Source organism: Cyprinus carpio, chromosome B15, assembly GCF_018340385.1.
Source record: "Cyprinus carpio isolate SPL01 chromosome B15, ASM1834038v1, whole genome shotgun sequence".
NCBI lineage: Eukaryota > Metazoa > Chordata > Actinopteri > Cypriniformes > Cyprinidae > Cyprinus > Cyprinus carpio.
Window position 1 is genome coordinate 22,844,086 of NC_056611.1, and position 24,480 is coordinate 22,868,565.

Here is a 24,480-nt window from a genome sequence, read left to right on the forward strand (position 1 = left end):
GGCAGAGCTGTTCAAACGTGGTGTGAAGGGCCGTGGGGTGAATGATATGGGCACACACACTCATACAACTTGTTGGCCGGGGACGCAGTGGGCCAGCCAAGCTCAGAGATCAGGGGAGTATACTGGGCATCACTCCTGGCAACCCATCCAGGGCTGTGCTCTGGTTCTTCAGTGCCACGGGTGAGTGCCAACCTGCGAGTCTTTTCAGATGCAACAGAAGTGTGTGTGTTTGGCTGTGTGCACACGCTCACACACACTGTTCAAAGGATGAATGTGTATTATCGGGAGGACTTTTGAGTGGTAACCACAACAAAACTTTATATATCAGGATGAATAAAACAAATGTTACTACAGCTTGATAAAACTGACTACAGAAGTTAGCTAGATCTGAAAAATTCACTCTGGATGTTTAAAAAAGCAAAATAAAATGCTAAAAATATTAATACCTACATACAAAAAAAAAGAAAAAAAAACATTAATAAATAAAAAATAAAAAAACTAAAAAAACTATCTACTAACTAAATAAATCCATGGACATTGCCGAAGGTAAAATAAATAAATAAATAAATAAATAAATGTATTCTAAAATAAAATAAAATAAAATAAAATTAAATTGCAGAGTTCTAAAATAAAATAAAATAAAAAATACACACTCACTCACTCCCTGGACGCTCCCAAATGTAAAATGAAATGAAGTATTTGCATATAAATACATATATAGAAATATGAAAATGATAAAATGTAATATAATGTAATAAAATACAATATAATACAATAAACAGTAAATATACTAAAAGCAAATAAATAAATGAATAAATAAATATATTACAAACACACACACACAACTCGGAAGTTTCAAAAAGAAATGAATAACAATAAAAATAAATAAATAATAATTTTTACAGTGTCTCCTCATTGGACAGCTAGGCAAACGTGTGAGTGTGTCTGGGTTAGGATGTCTGGCAGTTTCAGGTTAACTGGTAAGTAAAGATTGTAAATTTGTAAACTTTCAGTGCTTATAGTAACAGATTGAGTCAGCTGTCAACAAAGTCAACAAAGCAGGCCTCTACCGTACCTAGACCTCAGTGTACATGGAGAATGAATATGACACTAATATGACCAATTTTGACCCATACTGAACCACAGAAGACAAACCCTTAAACATTTATCATCAGGGCTTATCTTTCCAAGACTTTAAGATACACAGGCACTTGCACTTGACTTTGAGGGCACTGAGAAGTGCACTAGATAATCGTTACCTTGACTTCAGCGATTACTGAAGCAAACAGTGCAACACTTTCCTCTCCAAGTAAGAGAGGTCACTTCATATACAAGCACCGCACACACACAGACTCACATAGCTCGGCTCTATTGTGTAAGTGTCTATGAGAAACGGATGTTAGTCGACTGATGTTCTGATAAACAGGTCCATTAGATCCTTCGTTCAGCACTGTAGGAATGAAAAACACTCTCACACCGACCAACGCCTCACGCTGAAATCCCCCTTTCCCCTTCCCCAGGTCCAGTGAAAAGGTGACGAGTGATAAGCTGGAATAATCGGACAATCAGCGCTTCTTGTGTCCAAGTCGATCAATATCTGTCCAGCCGTGGATTTTCTTCCTGTTATTTGTTTTAGGTAACATTTTAACTAAGAATATTTAAGTGTTAAATAGCTTAACCGAAATGACGAATCTAGCATCTTGATTCACGCTTATTTTCCTCTTTTCAATTTTAAACAACTATTTAAGCAGTAAACAGCAACATGATTCAGATTCATCCACCATTTTTGTTATTTTTTTCCAGATAACATCTTAAAGAATAAAGGAAAGCTGTAAGTGAAAAAAGAGTGGGATCGGAAAAGAAGAGCACATTCCTTCACCTCCACGCAGCCAAAATCTATTCTTTATGAAAACTGATAACGGTAAGTCTTTTGTATCTCTCTCTCCAGGTTTTGTCGCTATATAAGGAGGAACAGCGTGATTATAAAAACATGTGGGATGCCGGAAGCCATAAAGTCTAAGCCCAACTCTTTGTTATGACAAGGTGTCATAGTTTAACAATTATGGCCCATATCATAATGCTGTGTCTGAACAGGTTCTCTTCCTCTCTTTCTAGTTTCTCTTAAGAAAAGCAAAATATTTGGAAAATCTAGACCTCCCAGCCATCACATTGTCCTGCTTTCTCATCATTCACGTACTGGTCAAACATCAAAAACACACTTTAGATTGAGAGACGTTTTGATTTGATTCTTCTAGTGGATCTCACTTTGCAAAGTTGAATATGGAAAATACAATTGGCCTGTTTAACATGTGAATGAATCCTCCGTATACGTCATTTCACTTGAAAAGGCCGGCTGGTGCTTTGAGAGTTCTTTGTTATCTGTAGACAGCCAAATGGTAATATAATTTCATAATCACTGAATATATCACTGTGTGATTTGGATATCCAGAAGGGTGTGATATCTCCAAAATAATCCTGATAGCATGAACTGATTGCATGATTATTGTTTTGTTATATTTAGCTTGCTGTGCTGAGTAGTTGTTCAAGAAAGCACAACAAAACTTCAACTCAACCCAATCCAACCCAGCTAAACTCCATTTAAATCCACTTGTCTCTAGTCCAGATCAATGCAGTCGAGATTAAATCCAGTCCATCTATAATAATCTCAGTTTACTCCAGTCCAGTCTAATTTGCTTGAACTAATCTTAATTTAATCTAGTTTAACTCAGTTTGCCTCATCTTAATTTATTTCAGTCCAACTCAAATTTAATCCTAAACTCATTTTAATTTAATCCAGCTCAATTTGACTTAACTTTATTTAATTCAGTTTAAATCTGTACAACTCAATTTAATCTCGGTTCAAATTAGACCAACTCAGTTTCCAATATAACTGAATCTAGTCAAACTCAGTTCAGTATAACTCAGTGAATCCAATTTTTCAAATATGGACTTGAAACTTTAAAAGTCGAATTTTAGACACATAAAAACGACAAACTAACCTCACAGAATTGGTTTAACCTTTTAAGGAAGAAAATAAAAAATAAAAAGGAAATGGTAAAACTTTGTGGTGTGTAAAATACTGTGAATAAAAGCTGTGAATTTATGGAAGTGACTCATTCTCTTTGTCTTCTCTCTCTCTTTTAGTCTCTTTCTAACTGTCTTTCACTCCATAAGGATTCAGGAATTTGTTGTCCCTCATATCTGAGTGCAAAGATACAAAATGTGTGATTATCATCATGCTTGACCGAGAGAGTGCGTGGGGGTGTGGGTGTGTGTGTGTGTGTGATCTTGGCCTGTGGTCCTTCACGCTGCAGCCAAGATACAAAAGACCAAAACACAAAAACACAGTGACACACACACATCGAACGAGAATGCAGAAGGAATCTGCTATTAAAGATAGCAGAAACACCTTTAAACACTTCATTATGTTGGCCATGCAGGTGCTTTGAGTGTGTGTGTTCTCCACGTACCTGCTCATGTATCTGGCAGGCTGTGAGGTTGTGTTGGTGGGTGGATGGAGAGATCTGGACGTGCCTTAGCCAGCTCCTGCTATCACACACGCTTCCATCCAAACCTGTCTGCTCGCCCTGAGAGAGAAAGAGAAGAGAGAGAGATCAGTCTTTGATCTTGAACTTTAACAGATTACTGTGCAGTGACTAAAATCTCATGCCACCCACTGAGGCTTAGAAAACGGCCATACAGATAAGTCTTACTTATGAGACACACACACTTTCTCTAGGACACTCACACACACTCTGACAACATCTTCTTCACACACTTCTCTTCTCTCTCTCTCTCTCTCTCTCTCTCTCTCTCTCTCTCTCTCTCACAGACTCTTCACCTTTGATTTTTAGTCATCAAGCGAGTGTCACAAACAAAACATTCTTAACTTCATCTTAAACATCATCTAGTGGCTCAGCTCGCTGGCATCTGTTCAAGGAAGTTTTGCACATCTACACCACAAAGACTTTTTTTTTGCATTTGGTGAAGTATTGTTTTGTGAAACAGGCCTAAAAAATAAAACTATAATTTATACATTTTAATACCTAGTTGGTAGTTCTCTAGTTTTTCAGCAAATATCCACAGCAAACAATTTAAAGGTTTTAAAATACATTTAAAATACAAATTTGAACGTAAAAAGGAAATGCTTTAAAAAGGTTCTAAATTGCAGATTGCATGAAAACCAAATGATTTTGCAAAGACAAAAATATTAAACAAAGACACAGACTCTCACGTCTGCCCAGTAACAGTCTTCACATTACTACATTTTCTGCCAAAACTCTCGAAACAAAAATAACGAGGTTTATCTTTCACAGAGCTGCCAAACTACCGTTACAGTCCGTACAAACTTTCTCTCCCCCTCTTTCCGTGATGTGAAACCAATATGAACACATTATTAACGAATAAAAAACGGGACAGTTTCATTTAAGTGCAAACTAAACATTTCTTTTATATTTAAGCTTTGAGTTTATGTAGTTTGAAGCCAAATAAATCCACCGCGCGCAAACTCACCCCCTCCCAAACATCACTGATCCTCTCACCAAAAGAAACATAAAACAAATAATCAGTGTTAAAATAAATGGATAAAAACAAGATGTCAGAAAATAAACAGGATATGTAGCAAAATAAAGTGTATTACAATGGTCTAGAAAGATATTGTTAAAACAATGTGTTTTTGTAGAAAAAGAAAAAAAATGTTTTATTACTAAAACTAAACTCGTAAAACTAGAAACATTTGTCAGCTGCAATAACTTTCAGTTTTATTTTCCATAGTCTTGTGATGAGAACCCATCTGCTACTTCCACTGAACAAAATTCGTTTCATTTGGAAAACGATGCACACAATTGTTTAAAACAAAAATAAAACGCGAAATATCGCTCATAAAATACGTTTCAACGGAAAAGTAAAAAAAGGCAATAAAATGTTACTCATGAAAAAAAATAAATACTACAAAAGTACAAAATCTATAGACAAATAAAAAATAAGTAAATAAAAAGCTAGAGATGTTAGCGACACACAATGCATTTAAGCGTTACGCTTCAGAGCAAAGAACCAAAGCCCTTCATTTCGATACAATTAAACAAGTTCAAAGGTGAAGGATGAATGGACTTTTATTTGACCATTAATTCGCGGCTTGTCAGAGACAAACGTTGATATAAGAACATAAACCGCCTACCTTAAGAGCTCCACGGAAATCTCACTGGGAAGAATGAATCAATGAAAGGGCACCAAAAAACTCACAACAGCCCCGAATGAAGCTCTTACGCGAACGCTGTGTTTTGCGGCATGTAGCCTATCCCGTGTCTCTTGCTGAAGAAAAAAAAATCGCTGTCTCTCTCCTCTTGGTTTGCTCTTATCAAGCGGACGACACGCTAAATTTCCCCGCGGACAAAAACTTTGTCCAACTTCAGTCCGTTCCTCCGCGAATCGTGGGGCTGAAAGTCCCCAGGTGTCGGTCTGTGTGACTGGCGGATTTATTCACTGTCTCTCTTCCTGGCATCGGATCGCGAATTAAAGAGTGTGAAAAAGAAACAAGGACGGTGAGGATCGTCCGCCTTCAGTGATCTGAACGTGTAGGAGTGTCTCTGTCTGTCCCGTTCCAGTGGATCCTCTCTTGTCCCATGCGAGGGAGATGCGCTGAGGAGGAGGATGAGGAGGAGGATGAGGAGGAGGAGGGGGGACCTGTCTCGCGTGTCCACCGGTCGGAAGTTGCGCGAGGCTCCCCCACGCTCGCGGAGAGGCGAGGTCAGCGCGAGGTCGGGACGGGGCTGCTCGTGGATAGACCCGAATTTCCCCGCTTTGATGAAGCCATCCAGTAATCACGAAATCAGCGGCGTTTTCCCTCCCCGCTTGCTTCGCTCGCGAAAACGTGGGAGGCTCGTGCAAGTGAAAGTGCACTGAGATGCAACTCTGTTAGACTGTTTTCTTTAAGACTAAATGACGTGAAATTAACATTACGACTAATTTAAGATCTAACATTTACGTTTAGCTTTAGTAAACACCAAAAGAGCTACTTTAACTTTTCAAATAATTCCTTTTTTCTTATTTTTCTCCTCGTGCACAATACACCTGCTCCTACTAGCCCACGACTGAACACGATTGACAAAAAAATTCTCTTCCATCTCTTCACACACACACACACATACACACACACACACACAAATCAAAATGCATTATTTCACAAAACAGTTTATTATTTTTTTTAAATCGCAAACATAAACTTTTTTATGATAAGGAAAACTTTAACAACATCTTTATAAAATTAAATGCCTTTTCATGCAATGCAGACATTAGGTGGTTATTTTAGATTCACCTTTTGTTTTGAATTATTTGGCATAGCCTATTTATTTTTTAATCTAGCGAACTATTTAAAATAAGGATTCTTCAAGTGATTTAGCTAACACTCTTTTTAGTTTCTAAAGAACTTCAGAACTTGAACGATCTCATATTGCATTAGTCACTTGTTTTTAAGAATGAGACTTTTGGAGTCCTGCGCCTGTAAGAAGCGCAGTCCATTGACGGGACTCTAATGACTCTGATGAAGATGAATATGTCTCCCTGGCCTATCTTTGACATTGAACTCAAGGTCTAGATAATGTCCATTGTTTAATGAAATCGCAGGGCAGAAGCGGAGGAAGGACAGGAAAAATCATGTGTAAATACGGCGGCCCTCGCTAAAGATTCCCATACACCCGCGCTCCTTGAGAACCGCAAAGAGACCCCGGTCCGCCGCGCATCGATTTCCTGCCATTCCTCGACTTGCCCATTGTTGGAAGCCTTTTTAATTTAGCCATAAATTGGGAAAGCTCAAGCTATGAGCTGTTCTATTTTCTCCCTGTCAGGATGAGGGATTTGGTTTATGATGCATTGTGTATTAAATACAAGTAATCTGGGAAAGTGATTGCCTGGCCTCGCCGGGGTCTGATGGAGGCTGGTGATAGAGGCTCCTCAGCTGAACTGTTCTGAAAAGGAGGAAGCGATAGCAGATAAACAAAAGGGCCGGTGGTATCTGTACCAAGCCGTGGGTAACACGGGGTAAGAGAGCCCACGGGGCAGGGGTAACTCCTAGAGCGTCAACGCGCGCCTCTCCGGTAGATGGCGTGGTGAGCCGGGTTTGGAAACGGGAGGAAAACTTTCCACAGGAATGAAGTTGCATTTTTTGCATTGGTGACACGTTGTTTAATGTCGTATGTGTAGGAAAAACCTGCAGGCAGTATTTGAATGGGCACAAATGTTTAATTCGATAGATTCGAGGAGTCTAGAGACTGTATTATTTAGAGAACTGCCCGCCTCTCGCTCGCGCGCTCTCTCTCTCTCTCTCTCAGGAGGGAAGCGCATCAGTCAAGCGCGGAGCTGTGGAGCTACCGAGACCGGGAGTCATTTCTTTTCACGGCTGCGAAATTGCTGCACACAACGCCGTGCACATTAAGGCGTCAAATTGCTAGATGGAACATGAAAGATTCAGTTGTATTGCCTCCAAATAGAAAATCGCCCGAACGACCTACAATGCTACTCGACGCTTAACCATGATTGAATTCAATAAAATTGAATTTAATCCGACCCTATAATGAATTTATTAAATAAACGCACTATCATTTAGATAGTAGATTTTTTTCTTTTGTTTGGGTGTTTGTTTAAACTACATGTTACAGCTGACTGCACATGGATCAATGACAAATTGCTAGATATCAGAGATGATTCTTGGGAGAAATCCTGTAAAACAAAAAGGTTAAAACACGTGCCGTGTTTGTAATCATGTAGTCTCTGACTGTAAATGTAGTGGTGTAACAAGTAAAAAAATACTAAAATAGGCCTACAATATTTTCAAAAATATTAGGCTATACTTCCAAATTTTTTTTAAACTTTTTTTGTTAAAAACATGGATTACAAATAACCTTTTACTTTTTTCTTTTTATCTTTTCTCAATTTCTTAACCTGAACAAAACTTTCATGTTTCATAAAAAGGATACATGTGATAGCCTTAACAATAGCCTACATAAAAATGACTTGACAGAGGGTCACAAGGGTGCAAAGAGGTCTTCTCTATTTCATGTTTTTTTTTTTTTTTTTTTTGTCACATGACAAAAAATGACTTCCTGCACGTTTGATACGCCACATGGACTTGTTTTAGGCTATTTAATTTACATTTTCGCGTAGCTATTAATAATAGCTATTTTAAAACATAACTGCTATAGGCCTACTGATTATTTTAAAATAAATAATAAATGAATATACCAAGCTTATGTCAACATTACTTTTTTTCTTTCAAAATATTCGTTTTTTAAATGAAACTTTTTCCCCTGCTTTCTATGCACCGGATAGTTACACCACCTAACTTTACCCACAACATAAATATTAAAATCCCATTTAATACAGAAGTTCATCAAATAAAAGTTTCATTGACGTCATTGAATTGCTTCATTTCAATGTGTTTTTAATTAACCTAATAGATTAGAAAAACGCAAGTCACTTCATTAACCCATAGCCTAACAATTAATAACTAAAAGGCATGTTGTGATCGGAGCATTTAGGAGGATTTTTAAATGTTTGGCGTTTTGTAAACTCTTTGAACAGAATAACAAATTAAAATGACATCTTTTTATTTATGTATTTTTTTGAGAAAGCGCTTTAAAGTTGTTTCAAAATGTTCTTGGTCACGCTTATTTTATTTGTTTGTTTGTTTTGAAGCACTTTAAAGCTGCATCTTGTATTTTGTTTCGCTACATAAAATCAGTAGGCCTATGCTAAAGTTTGGATGCAGCTACGCGTTCCCCGGTCCCCCTTCAAGACGCAATAGTTTGGCAGGCAGGCAGCGCCGCAGCTCGGATTTGTTTATTTGCAGTGAACTAGCTCTGGACCGCGCGCATTAAGCCGTTAGCTAAAGTTGTGCGGAGGGGAATCCCAGATGGGCGAGAAACTGACGCCGGGAAGGAGCTGCTCCCCGCGGTCTCCCTCGGCCCTGGAGTCGCGCTCTAATGGAAACACTGTGTACGAGATGCATTCCAGCACATCCTAACGGGAAAGGGGGGGAAGAAAAGGAAAATATCGCAGCCAAATCCACATGAAATAGTTCAACCATTCATCGAGATAGACCTCCCATTGACAGGAGCGAAAAGCTGCATTAAGCTTGCACCGCGCCTCCCTGCAGACGCTGGACTCCACAACCAGCTATTAATTTAAAGTGCGGGGCCACTCAATCAATGGGCTCAACCAAAACTCATTTAAAACTGCTCCAACCGACCAATTTAGAGCCCGGGGCTGAGACTCCTTACCACTTAGTCATCTTTTGTTTGCCTCTAATAGCTAGAAAATCTAATGAAAACAGCTATAAAATGTTCTTAAAAACGTGGCCACATCTTTATATTTCAAATAGACAGATATAAGAACAATGGCATCGTCAACAACCTTAATAAACACATTAATAAGGGGATATACATAAACACTGCAATTCATTTGGACAATTGCATACACTATGATGAACATGTTTTCGGATTCTGAAATAAAACTGAAATTTTTGTCAGGTTTAAAGTACAAACATGTAGGTGATGGAACTGTCAGGACATTGTAAAAGGAAAATAAAAGGCTGAAATTTTTGAAATAAAAAATGACATTAGTTTGTCATAATCATTTGTTCTTAGCTCTTAAGTAGTTAAGTGACTAAGTGGAATTAATTTTTCCTCCAAATTAAAATGTGAAGCATTCAATGCACGCAGCAATCCATGCTGAACATCACGTGACAAGAAAAACATAACACGTCAAGAGCCCTTTGACTGCATGTCAAAGTCATTATGTTTTCAGTAATATCACTTTTAGGAAAAGGCTCAGTCTATGTCAAATGGAGCAAACTTAAGAAAACTTGATATTTCTGACAAAAATGTAATTATATTTTGAAAACAAAATTTATCTGAATCTCAAATATGTTCACACTCATGCATTCGGGTTGCAAAAAAAGTAATTTAGTAATTAGCATTTATTTAAGTACATGATGGCTACACCATTTAACATTTCAAAATCAATCAATAAATATATTTTTTTGTTTAAGGTGGTAAAAATGTTTTTCAAATGTGAAACCAACATGGATGCAAATATTGTTTCTACTTTTTTCAGCATTTTTCTTTTGCAGCAAAACCAAAATAATAAAGCAGAAAAAACACAAACAAATAATATCAAAACTTGACAAGAAGATTTATTAAGTGTGGCACGTCTGTCAGTGCAATTCTGCATGTTTTGACATTTTAAAAAATATTGCATGTGTGGCACACAAAACTGCCACTCTTCTCCATCTGTATCCCTAAATAAAACACTCTTGAGGGGCTTTGAGAGCTCTCTTTCCTAACACCAACCAATTACCATTAAAAGAGAAGGGAGGAAATGAAAGTGGAAAAATGTAAATAAAAAATTTCCTCGGATCTGGAAGTAGGCCCGTAGCACGTGTGTTAATCTCCACCTCAGTAATTTGGTTCTGTGAGAGAGGTACTGCATCCCCGCTGCTGCGCCCTGCGTGCCATAAATCACAGCTTTATGTGGACGGGGTCAGTGCGCCCCCCTCCTCCGAGGTGCCCTGGCTTAGTCCGTCGCGCCTGCGCCGTGTTTACCCTCTCACCCGGTCCCTGGCTCGCTCCTAATTATTTAAGGTTATTTTCATTCGCCAGGGTCACAGAGAAAGAGAGAGAGAGAGTGTTTCTGCTGTCTATTTCAGGATTGCGTTGTGTTGAATTAGTACCCCATCATCTTGGCCCCGTCTGTGCAGTCTCACCCGTCGAGTCCCCTGCGGGCCCTGGGGCCTGAATGCATGACGAGGGGCCTATGTTTCATCTCCAAGCACACACACATCGAAGTGAAAACAAAACTGGCTGAGCTCCCAAAACTTCCACCTACATGCTGAATAATTTAGTCTTTATATTTGAAGAATAACCGTGTGGAACGAACAGCTACCACAGATTGATTGTTTAAATGCAATATGTGCCACTTTATTGCAACATCACACATCTTCAATTCATCATTAAGAGCCTAAAAAGTTACTGCGGTCTTCTCAGGAGGATCAGTTAGTACAAGCATAATTTATGTTTTGGATATGAAATGTGTTCGTGTAAGGGGTGGGACCCATTGCGCCGGATGGTCGGGTGCGAAACAGATAGATTGTGTTCTCTGGTTAACATGAAGTTAATTGCTTTGACAGCGGGAATGACAAGACGTGACTCGGGCGCAATAACACAGGCCGGCCTAAAACAGAACCAGTAGTCTGCAGCACAATGTGCTATTCAAACCGTGAGACTTATAGGGGCCAAGGGGGGATGCGTTTTTTTTCTCAAAAACATAGGTGGGAAGTGCTGGACTTGTATTCACACCGCTGATTTTTGGGGTTGAGAAGTCTCTCCTGAAGTGTGGCCTCAGGCACCGTGCGGCACACAGCCGACCGTTGGAATGTGCCACTCAGGGGGACGGGGGAAAGGAGGGGTTTATGATAGGGGCTGTGGTAATCACAGATACTTCCCTTTCGTTTCCACACACACACACACACACAAATGTCCCAAACTGTATGCTGGCCATGGGGTGCGATAAAGTCGGCAGCTGTGTCAGAGGTAACGTTTTTAAAACATAAATTAGGTGAGGCGGGAGAAGCGTACCTAAAACGCAACAGGACATGCTGGAAATATCAACTTCATTTACCACAGTAAAACACACACACAAATAGGCATCTCAGTGTTTTGGAGGGTAATTAGATAATCCTTGAAAGCTTACTATATTATATTTAATATGCAAATTTCTGCACCCTCAGTATGATCAAAACTTTGCGGAAAATCCTGTTGTCTATAATCTACTATATGCCTTCCGCTGATTGATAGATTATATTTTTTTAGCAAGTAAAAGTCCTTTTTAGGAAACTTTTTAGTCACTTAAAAGCAACTTAGGTTTACTTGATTATCCATACATAATTTTTTAGAAAATCAAATATGAAACATCTGGCATATGAGAAATCTTTATTTCTGCATCTCTCAATCTCCATTGTATTACATTGAAACATATGCATTTTATGAGCTTTGATCATAAAACTAAGCATTTAAATATCATACAGACTGTTGTAGGCTATTAATGAAGATATACTGTAGAGTGACAACTGATATTTATATGCATTTTATGTAAGTAGCCTGCTATTCTGTTATTAAAATCTTATTGGTTTACATTACAAGCTCATTTCATCTTCACATTTGGCTATATAAATATCGGCACCAGATTGAATATTTTTGCTCAGTTTGTTCCTCTGAATAAAACTGAGGTGTTTTTTCTTCCTCAAGTATGTATATGACCTCCATATTTATAAAAGCCTGATTAAAGCATCAACAAAAACACATATGCAAACTTTCGTCTGAAGGTTCAATAAACTATTCCACTTAGATTTTCCTGACCATTATTTCACATCAGGCTTTACAGAGTTAATATCCTGTGTGCATCATTTTTAAAAGACTATTTTAATGCTAAAACAGTAGATCGTACCACCTCAGATCTGAGGTGGGGGTGTTGAACATTCATTACGTTTATTGAGCTGTCTGAGAGCCTTTGATGTGTGATGCACTTGAGAGCTAACAGCAAGCTCTCCCGTACGCCGTGTCCAATTTAAAGCCTCATATTTAATATTTGAGAGATAGGCCTATCCGGTGTGCTTACAGACACGCGCACACACTCACAGGAACCTTTATCATAATGGGAAATTAGATACCACAAAAAAGGCTCATTACATCCACAGGCCGTCGCTCTGTGTCTTTAACCGAGCGGGAAATGAAATTCCTGTGGCCATTAAAACAGTCAGGCCTACGTTTTAATAATCACGCATGTAAGAGGCACTTAGCGCGCGACGCAATCTTTTCAGCGCCACCCTGTAAACTGAAAAAAAACAAAGAAAACCTTTAAGGCTGCAAACGCAGGTGTTTCGGAGGCGACAGGCGCACATGTGCTACTGATGTGCTAGCAGGTATGCGGCAGCAATTTTCATTTTGGCCTGCCACCATAACGCGTTCGCACCTTTTTAATTGCGAGCAAAAATCGCGAGTGCTAAAAGATTGTCAAATAAAAGCGTCATTCAGAAATGGAATTCCGATATTTCAAAAAGCCAACCGGGATTATGCAGATAATGTAAATCACAGCCTATTAATGTAACATCATGTTCTTTGATTTCCTCTCACTTAGCTGTGATGCTCACTGTAGGCTTGAGAGAAAAAAAGACCAATTTCCTCTCAAGACCATGTGATCATTTTCACCGTCTGGATTCCTATAGGCTTTATCGCATGGGCGACTTTTACTCAGGACTTCTCTGAAGGCTAAGTTTATCTAAGGAGCGTTTAAAAGGAAATGGACACCCTTAGTTTAATTGCAAGCAGAACTAACCGAATGCAACATTTCAAAGAGGATAAAAAAGACAACTTGGCCTAATTAACTTGTCGCAGCGAGATTTGGTTACTCCTATTTAGAGCTTCACTGGTTTTCAGTAGCTTCAAAGGGGAGTGAAGTTAGAGTTGGTTTATATTTAACCTAGCAAGACGCTGAAGCGCTGCGACACAAATGGCCACATGTTTGCGTTTATGAGTTTGTTTGTATATTGAATGTATGCAGAAATCCAAAAAGTCTTTCAGGAGATTCCATTCTCGTGTTTTAGTCTGTGTGTGTGTTTGAACGAGCAGCTGATTGACTTGTCAGACATGGGCGTCAATAGTGCGGGTTTACTCAATTCCAGCCCAATCATGGAGGTGTCACATGCTTTTGGGCCGTATGCGGGCACCGGGCAGGCCTGGCCTGATAAATCTGCTTTTATGAGGGCCAGTTATAGCTTTTATGGCTGAATGTTGGAGAGACTGATTCAGTGATCAATCATGTGTGTGTGTGTGTGTGTGTGTGTGTGTGTGTAAGCGAATAAGACAACGGTGAGCGTCACACACTCACACACACATTCAGGTACAGGTGGATCGATGCTTATTGTGAGTTTGGGGTGATGGAACACTACTGGGATATGACTAGATCATCTCTCTCTCCCTCTTTATTTCCCTCTTTCGTTGCTCGTCATCTCTCCATCCCTCCAATATTTCACTCTTCCATTTTTCTCTTGGCGTAACTCTTCATCCATCTTTCATCGCATTCTCTGCATTACTCACAACGCCAAAGCTCTTTCCTCTGCTCTTTTTTTTACATCCCTCTCTCTCTCTCTCTCTCTCTCTCTCTCTCTCTAGTCTTCACAGTGATGAAGTCCTAATGCATGAAACCTCAGCGAACTTTACATAAACACGCTCTCCTTACATAAACTAACATTGATACATTTCTCTCCCTCTCTCTTGTGGAAGAACAACATCTGTAGTGCACTGAAATATCGATTAGTACAGAAACAGGCACACACAAAAACACACTGACCACACCAAAGACGGTAGTTTCCCTGAAGTTGTTGGATGGAGTTTGAAACAAAGGCCAAAGAGAGAGAGGGGCCCTGCACACAGAGAGACAGGAAACGGCTACTGATTACACACACATTCTCTTCTCATTAACACACACACATTTATACACACTCACCTCCCTTTGGATCCTACCTTCAAAGCAGTGCACTCATACAGATTTAAGGAAATGTCCTACCAGACACTTTTTTTCAGCTTGAACATCTTACACAACCATCACAGTTCATTTGTATTCATTACTAGGAATGTTAATACTAAGGAATTAAATGTTTTAATGCAGCAAAAACAGTTTTGTTGTGAAATATTATAGTTCCTTTATACTATCACAATGTAAAATAACTGTTTTAGTTAATATATTTTAAAATGTAATTTATTCCTGTGATGACAAAGATGATTATTTCAGTTATTTCAGTCTTCATTATTACACAATCCTTTAGAAATCATTCTAATATGCTTGATTTATTACTCAAGAAACATTTCTTATTATTATCGGTTTTAATATTTTTGTAGAAACTGGGATACTTTTTTCAGAATTCTTTGATAATAAAAAATCGATGAAACATAATATATTTTAAATAGAAATCTTCATTATAAATTAATTTACTGTCACTTTCAATCAAATTAATGCATATTTGATGAATTAAAGTATTAATTTCTTCATCTTTGACTTTTAAAACAGTATATAGTGCATATATTTGTTTATTATTATAATTTTTTTATTTTTTACAATTAATTACCCAAATGTTCCCTTCTACAGTCTGCTTTTCGATGTTTATTAGAACAAAATCACCATCCAAAAAACCAACATGAAACTACAGCATACCACAAGCCAAACTGCACATGCCTCCAAAAATATCTCACAAAAATCCATAAATATCTTGGTGTTAAGCTTCCCTTCAACCCAAAAGCCTAAATCTGTCAAAACATAACTCAGATCAGTCATACACAGACCCGACTCCCCTCTCTCTATCAGTGAATAATCCTCTCCCTCCATCTGTTTATAGAGTGAAAGTTCCTCATTATGAAGATGTGGAGAGTGTACACAGAGCACCGGCTCACTGATGAGCTCACACTAAATATCTGTTTGTTTGACAAGAGAGCTGTCATCTCACTTTTAACTGTCCCACTCTTTCCTCTACTCTATCTTCTTCTTTTTCACTTTCTTGAGTTCTTGTTTTTCCTTTAATCTCTCCAAAGTATTGCGACTCGAATTCTTAAGCTTTGTACTTTCTTGTTACATTTTCTTTACTGTGTTCATTTTCTTCCTCACTTCCTTTCTTCCTTCTTGTCTTCCTTCCTTCCATACTTGCTGTTAATTCTTCCTATCCATTACGTCCTTCTTTCCATCCTCACTTTTTTTTCTTCCGTCTTTTCTCCCTTCTAATTCTTCCTGTCTTTCTTCCTTGTTTCTTTCCTTCCTTCATTTCTTACCTTCTTTCTTACTCCCTTTTTAATTTTTTACTTCATTTTTCTTTCACCTTCTTGTTTTAAAGAGGTTCCCTTCATACTTTACTTAGTCTTCTTTCCTTCCTCATTTTTTTCTTCATTTTCTTTTTTCTTCCTTCCTTACTTCTTTCCATGCTTCCTTTTTCCTTTTTCTTCCTCCCTCACTTCCTTGCTTCAAGGAAGATCTTTCTTCCTTGCATACTCTTAACTTTTTTCATTTTCGTTCTTTTCTCATTCATCTCTTACCTTTGTTCCATCTTTCTGATTTCCTTCCATCCTTATTTCTTTCCATATTTCATTTTTCCTTGGTTCATTTTTCTTTCTACCTCACTTCTTTGCTTCAAGGAAATTAATTATTTCCTTAAATACTCCCTTTTTCCTTGTTTTCTTTCCTTCCTCATTCATTTCTTACCTTTGTTCCATCTTTCCACTTTCCCTCCTTCCTATCTTATTTCCATACTGTATTTCCTTTTTCTTCCTTGCTCACTTCCCATCTTCAAGGAAGTTCACTGTTTCCTTACATACTTCCTTATTTCTTACTGTCTTATTTATATCCTCATTCATTCATATTCTACTTCTTTCCTTTCTTCTTCCTATTTTCTTTCATCCTTGTTTAATTCTTTCCATTCATCATCCATCTTTCCATGCCTCCTTTTTCTTTCTCCCATTTTTCTTTCTTTCACAGTTTTTTTTTTTTTTTACAGTTATAAACACATACTGTATGCATGAATTTGGATGTAGGGCTCATGTTTATGATGTCATAATAAAGAGGAGTCCGAGGTTTATAAAGTGTGTGTGTTTGGCTGAGCAGCTGTGAGGTGTGTGAAGGTTGGCTCATGTTTATGATGTACTTATGTCTGCTGGTCGCAGGTTTATGATGTATGCTGCAGCTGCACAGTGCTTTAAAGTTTACAGTGGGCTTTAAGACCAGGTGTTATGTGGTCCAAAGGGATTCATGGAGAAAAAATATTGTGTTTGGTTTGTGTCTGTATGAAATACTAACGTGTGTCAGTATATGTGAGTGTGCTATGTGTGAATGCATATGTAGATTTAATGATAGTACTTATGTATTAGGTTTCTCTAACAACAAAGCTTAAGGGGGTAAAGTCAAGAGAGACTGTCTATTTATAGCAGAACAATGAAGGTTGAATTGGTAATATTTTTAACAGTAAAAGCTTAAAGATGGCATTAAATGGCATTCTCAACACATATAACTTCCCATTTCTTATTTTAAAGATAATAAAACTACAAAAAAACCTTTACGGTTGAAAAGTTTGGGGTCATTACAATTTAATTTTTTAAAATACATTTATTTGATCAATAAATACAGTAAAAAAAGTAATATTGTGAAATATTATTATAATTGAACTGTTTTCTGTTTAAATATATTGTAAGATGTATTTTTTTCTGTGATGGCAAAGCTGAATTTTAAACAGCTATTACTCCAGTCTTTAGTGTCACATGATCCTTCAGAAATCATTCTAATATTATGATTTGCTGCTCAAGAAACATTTCTTATTATTATCAATGTTGAAAAGAGTTGTTCTGCTTAATACTTTTGCAGAAACATTATAAGGATATATTTATATATTTAAGGATTAATTTAAGAATGTAATCCTGAAATTATATTTAAGGATTATTTGATGAATTGAGAGTTCAAAAGAACAGTATTTATTTAAAATAGAAATCTTTTGTAAGATTATAAATGTTACTTTTGATCAATTTAACGCAACATTGCCAAGCAACAACAACTTCCTAGTATCATAGTTCCTAGTGACTGGGTAGCTATCCATAATTTTTTTTTTTTTTCAGAAATTATAAAATTCTATTTTCCTCTGATGAATCATACACAATAAGCCCATTAACTTTTATTTCCTGGTAACCAAAACAAAAAGTGCTATTATTACTCTTCTCTCTCACTTTTATTCAACCCTGCTTTGCATTTTCAGGTCAGGGTTAGCACACAAGAACATTCCCTGCACCTGAACATACACTCACATATAAATACATGCTTACATGCATAATTTGGAAAACTGCAGTGGAATATTGTATGTCATTACATGCACGAAAAGCCTGAGGCTGTCTGTGACACAGTGTGATGTGTGTGTCCAGCGCTTTTAGAGTGTAATCTAAGCGCTGATCAAATGCATGAGTATGTGTGTGTGTGTGTGTGTGTGTGTGTGTGTGTGTGTGTGTGTGTGTGTAAGAGCTCTTAATAGAACCCTGTCGCAGGGCTGCCAGAGTGAGAAACAAGCAGGGTAATGGATGACTGGAACCTCAGCTCCCAGAATTCCCTCTGGTGACCCTCGCCGGGCAGCCATGCCGCCTACGGCAACTCCACATAAAAAGGGAAGCGGAGAGGAAGGGGAGAGAAAACGAGAGCGAAGGAGTGGGGAAAAAAGACAGAAAATGTAGAATTGATGGGAATGAAAGAGAGAAAAAGAAAGAGAGAGATATGTTGACAGTAAAATGGCCAAAAGGCCTTAATGCATGACAAAAAAACATGATGTGTATTCACGAGAAGAGAAAAATGCTATTCGGAAGACAATGAGAGACAAAAGAGGAAAACAGGGAGATATTTTTTGGGAGTGTATGTGAGCATGTATGTGTTTATGTGTGTGTCTGTGATTGATGACACTGTGTGTTACTAAGAGGGGACCCATCACATGTGATCACATAAACACTTATTCAGTGTTTGTGGAGCTTGACGAGTCTGCACACAGCTCTGTGTGTGTGTGTGATTGATGAGAGAGTGTGTCGGTAAGTGATCCTTGAGCCTAACGTGGCCGAACGCTGCTTTGTGTCATCACAGATATCACAAGAGCGAAAACACACACCATTAATCAAGCTTAATTAACTTATACAATACCTTTTCAGTAAACCTGGGCACATCCAGGTCAGTTTTAAAAGTCTAAATGCCATAATGCATGTGTATGTGTGTTCAATTTGTCAGTCTGCTTTGGAAATGGCCTTCATTTTTTTCAGTTTCAAGAAGTCTTGTAGTTAGGTTGGGAAATTATGCTACCAGCCAAATGCAGGTTTTGTTTTGTTTTTTGTTTTGTGTTTTTTTTTATGGATTTGCTGCGCTGTGCAATTAAAGCTTATCAGTGTATATTGTGCATAGTTACAATAATGCATAATATAGTTTATTTTTTTATTCAGTAATTTTTTTTTGCAGTGACTTGCAGCTAAAGAAACAAATCCCAAAGCCAAACAGACATTCACATTAATATATGCACATTAATGTGCATGTCAGTTTTTGTCCAAAAAACACGAAACAAGAAAAACATAAGAGGCTGGTAAAATTGGAGAGTTTTGCATTGGCAAAATGTTTGTTTCCCACTTATTATAACACTTAACATTCAGTGTGTTCATGTCAGAATTTCCCTACCAATTGTCCACACAAGGATAGTAAAACCTGAAATGAACTACACTTTCAGGACCAGCAAACATTTAATAAACATACTAAATCATGAGAATCTAAAATTATTTATATGAGGGACATATTCAAGTGAAGGAGATCCAAAATATCATAGGCTCAGTATAAAAACACCAGTAGTCAAATGAAAGCCTCCATTCTCATGTGCCTGTTTCTAACTCTCTGACCCCGTCTCGCTCTTTCTCAATCTTTTTTATATCTTCGTGGATGAGTTGACATCATAATAACGATAAGCCACGGAGAAAAACGGAATTTGCATCTGGGGAGAGTGATCAGTAAATGATGCATGTAAGTCCACATAATGAACTCAAATCCCTCAAACAGACCTCTTAAAGACATTACCATCCCCTACAAACACACATCTATCACTGTTCACTCAGGGTTGTCTGACACTGTGTCGAGTCTGTTGCTTTGATAGGAGAGCAGCTGTTTTATAGAGAATAGAGTGTGAGAAAAAGCTCATCGGTGCATACTGAAGTCGCCATATTGCAGACTTTAGGTTATAATGTTAATCAGCCATAACGTTCTTATGTCTGACCCTTAAAATTAAACAGGCTGTTCTTACTGCTGTACCTTTAAGACTTCTAAATGTAAAAAGTCTCTGTTTTTGATACTGTTATTACCAAAAAGATTAAATGTCTAGTCATTTTGGTAATTATTTAATCTGCAAAAAATCCTGGGTTTAAATTTTTAAATTGAAACCCTATAATTCAGACTTTTGACTAAATTACAGTATACCTGTTACAATAACGGCATAATGCAGTTCACTTTGAAACTAAGTGGAATTTTCTGTAACTTACAGCACTGTACTCATCTTTCAACTTGTTTGTTGACCTTCTAGTTAATGTTTGCCTGGAATATTGCACAGATAACACAAAACATACCAGAATATGCATTTGTGCTTGAAGAATTTGTAAGTAATCATTAAGACATAAGCTGGGACTCATTTGCGGTTCTTGGAAGACTCTTTTGTTAAGTTTCTTGCAGCAGTTACATTTTTCTTAGAAACATTTATTTTAAAAGCCTGTTAATTTATAAACAAACTTATAAACAAATTATATAAATTACATTATTTAATCTTTTTGTTTAATAATTTTATATATTTAAATAATTATTTTGAATATAATTTATAATATTCAATTTCAAAAAAATCAGTTACATCTCTTACATAGGTCTGACACTCATGGGTGTATCCCAACACATCTGTTATCAAGAGAACAGAGAGCTAACTGTATCAGTATAGGGATGTAAAATCCCTCCCGAGTGTCATGAAAATGAATTCTGGGCATCTGGAACAGGCTGATCGCTGTGGCTAGAAGGAAACAAAACCATCCGGAGTGGGAACCAGCTGAACTCAGAGCTAAGACACAAATGAGAGACAGACAGGTAAAAGACCAACACGTGTGCGATTGATTTGACTGGACATGCACAAAGACCCGAGAGCTCCTGTTACTGCTCTGACAGCTTCTTTTTTTTTCAGGGTTAACGGTAGAGTCTAGGAAAGACAGAAGCTGGAGAGGAAACAGGGAGCAGAGAGAGAAAAAACAGGCTAAGAAAGAGATAGTGAATAGAGGGATGATGAAGGAGAGAGCTGCATTCCTGTGGTCTCAGCTGCAGCGCTGCAATGACTTAAATGTAACGTTGCTTCAACGCTGGCTGAACTGGATGCTTTACAAAAGAAATAAAACAGCAGGGCACGTCTGCTATAACAATCACACACACACACATAAACGCAAACACAAACACATCTCTGACCCATTCATTGCACAAAGCCTTGTTCCAAAACCTAGAGAGATGCCTAAACAGGCAACATTTAAAGGCATCATAAGTGATCTAGATATAAATGCATAGTAATTATGCTGACTCTTACAACTCCTTGCAAAAAGTACTGTAGTGGTACCATAGGACAGTGATGGTATCATATGGTAATATGATGGCACTATGAAGTACACCAGTTACTGAAATTCATGGTATATTTTAAAGGCACGTTAAAGAATACCATGCTACTACATGGTACATGTGCAAAACACCATGGTACACATCCAAAATGCCATTGTATGCCATAGTACAAGTTCAAAGTACAATGGTAGTACTATGTTACATGTCCAAAATATCATGATAGCACCATGGAACACATTCAAAATATCATGGTACCAAAATAACATTTAATTTCCAAAAATAACATGGTACTACGATGGCGTTTTAGTGCCCAGTAAAAAAAAAAAATCTAAGATTAAGAGATTAAAGTCTAAATATTTTGAGAATAAAATCAAAATTATGAGAATAAAGTCGTATAGCACCCGAGAATAAAGTCTAAATATTTTGAGAATAAAGTCAAAATTATGAGAATAAAGTCGTAGCACCCGAGAATAAAGTCTAAATATTTTGAGAATAAAATCTAAATAACGAGAATAAAGTTATAGCAATACAACTATAAAGTCGAAATATTTTGAGAACATTCAAAAGAGAATAAAGTCAAATTATTTCAAGAATAAAGTCAAAGTATTTCATTCTTCTTGAAATATTTTAACTTATAGATTCAAGTTTTTTTTTTTTACGTGCCACTAAAATGCCGTTATACCCTGGTACTGCACGGTACATGCCCAAAGAACCAAGGTACACATCTAAAATACCACGGTAGTACTATGATATATGTTCAAAATACCACAGTAGTACCATAGTACAAATACAAAATACCATGGTAGTACCACAGTTTAATTGCAAAGACCATGGCAGTACTATGGTACACATCCAAAATACCAGCAGCATGTAGAAGTCTAAAATACAATGGTAGCAAAATGTTACTTTTTGTAACGCAATTCTAGAAAGCTTTGCAACAAACTGTCACAGTTAAGAAATATATCCAAAATGGCAGATGAAGCATAAGAAATGTTGATTATGAATGAATTCCTAATAATAAAAATATATACAAAATAAAAATACAATTATTTTATACCAGAAATGTGTGTGCTGTATGTATTAACGCTTATTAGTGCATCATGTTCTTCTCAACATGCCTATATACTGAAATCAGTACAGATTTGCTAACTAAGCTGAGAGTTCTAAATCAGTTGCTGCTTTATAAGGCAGGAGGCAGCTGGACAGCTTACAAGGTTTTGGAATACTCTCTTTTTGCATTCCATCTCTCTTTATCTATCCTTTAATTCCCTACATATTTCCTGAATTTCTCTTCTAGTCTTTCCATCGTTTAGCTTGTACCCATCAATTTCCTCAGTTCTTGTCTTGATATTTAAGGGACCGTTTCTCTTTCTCTGTGTCTACTGAAGAGTGATGAGCCATGCTGGTCTATATTGAGCTGTGTGTTTGTGTGTGTATCTACTTTTAGAGTCCTTCTAAAGCCCAGTCCATCCATCTTATGGACGACAGCAAGGGCAGCATTTGGGTCAGAACATTTGCTTCTCATCCTCTCATGAACTCGCTCTCTCTTTCATGTCATCTCTCGTTCTTCGAGCGGGCCTCGTTCCACGAAAGACCACGCGTTCAGGCTAACCTCATGTTTGGAACTTAAGCTTGTCATCAAGTTTGGATCTAAGTAATTGTTTCCTTTGCAGGCTAAAGTTGGCTTTGGACTGTTCCGCAGGCTTAATTTTTACTTCGTCTCAGAAATAGCACCGCCGAACTGCGGCTCGTTAGTTGACAGATACTGCAGATGTTCATTTTGGAAGTGGAGAGAATAGTTTTGTTGATTGCTGTTATCTGTCAGATGACAGAAGTCAGATGTAAAAACACTGCTAATCACTTTCAGAGGTTTCTTGAACATGTCATCTGTGCTGCAGACACTGAACAACATCACTGGGGTCGATTTGATAAAGATGTCTAGACAAATGTGTATAATATTAATAACAGAACATATAATAACAGAACACAATGTCCCCAATTTCAACTACCCAAATACACCTTCCAACACACAGATAACATATTATATTACTACTAGTGTATATTTTATTTAATTGCAAGTTAGACAGAGACACAAATAGATAAAACAGCAGATGAGCGAATGGTACAACAACAGATAGATAGATAGATAGATAGATAGATAGATAGATAGATAGATAGATAGATAGATAGATAGATAGATAGAACAATAAAGATAGATGATTGATAGATAGATAGACAGACAGAAAGACAAACATTAGATAGATAGATAGATAGATAGATAGATAGATAGACAGACAGACAGACAGACAGACAGACAGACAGACAGACAGACAGATAGATAGATAGATAGACAGATAGATAGATAGATAGATAGATAGATAGATGATAGATGTGCAAAAGAAAAGTGCAAAAAAAAGTAGTGAAAAGAAGATCAGCAAGTTGAGAGAGTTACTGAAGCATCTCTCTCTCTCTCTCTCTCTCTCTCTCTCTCACACACACACACACACACACACACACACACACACAGCAGCAGTAATTGTTCTCGCTGTCTTTGTGAGAGTGTCGCTGGCTGCCAGTGGTAATTGAGAACAGAAGGATTTACACAGAGACGCGCTGCTACACGACTATCTGTTTGTTCTCATAATCACACACACACTCTCAAACACAGCGTGGCACAGCGGAACATGGTTATCAGTGCATTCTCACACTCTCATGGCTGAATCCACTCATCTGCACATCACACATACACACAGTCAGATTCACAACAACACAATGCAATGATGCATGAGAAGAGAACAAACAGACAGCAGACAATAACATGATCACACAAGGGATACTTTACAACTTGACAAGTAAGATTTTTTAGTTTTGTTTGTACATGCTATCATTAATGACATTATATATAATATACAAACATACACAAAACATTAAAAAATCTTAGCCTGACATCCACAATCCAGCCAGATCCTGATAGATAAAATTTAATGTTAGTTTATTCCAAATCAGACACATTACCACAATTTGACCATCTTGACTGTCTATTTCATTCATTCATTCATGTTCATTTTTATTTTGTATGTACATATTATTAATAATAATATTACAAATTACATATTTTATATATTATTAATATTATGCATTATTAGTTTGTCTGTTTTCATGTTTCTTTTTGGTTCTATTCTGAAACAGGCACATTTTTTACAAACATAACTTTATGCATAAAAAATTGTGTTTATGTTTGTTTTTGTATTTGTCCACATT

At 37.3% G+C, this 24,480-nt stretch overlaps 1 protein-coding gene across 15 annotated transcripts in view; it reads right to left on the reverse strand.

Annotated features, from left to right (window-relative positions):
• The window catches only part of mecom (MDS1 and EVI1 complex locus), a 157,293-nt gene that overhangs the window by 21,018 nt on the left and 111,795 nt on the right, over nt 1–24,480 (reverse strand). For 14 of the 15 annotated variants that reach the window (XM_042739886.1, XM_042739882.1, XM_042739888.1 and 11 more), the window contains exon 3: nt 3,471–3,587. In XM_042739886.1, the coding sequence (XP_042595820.1) occupies nt 3,471–3,587 (117 nt within the window). Of the gene's footprint in view, nt 1–3,470; nt 3,588–5,176; nt 6,043–24,480 lie in introns of those variants that run through there. The other variant, XM_042739887.1, reaches the window with a different exon arrangement.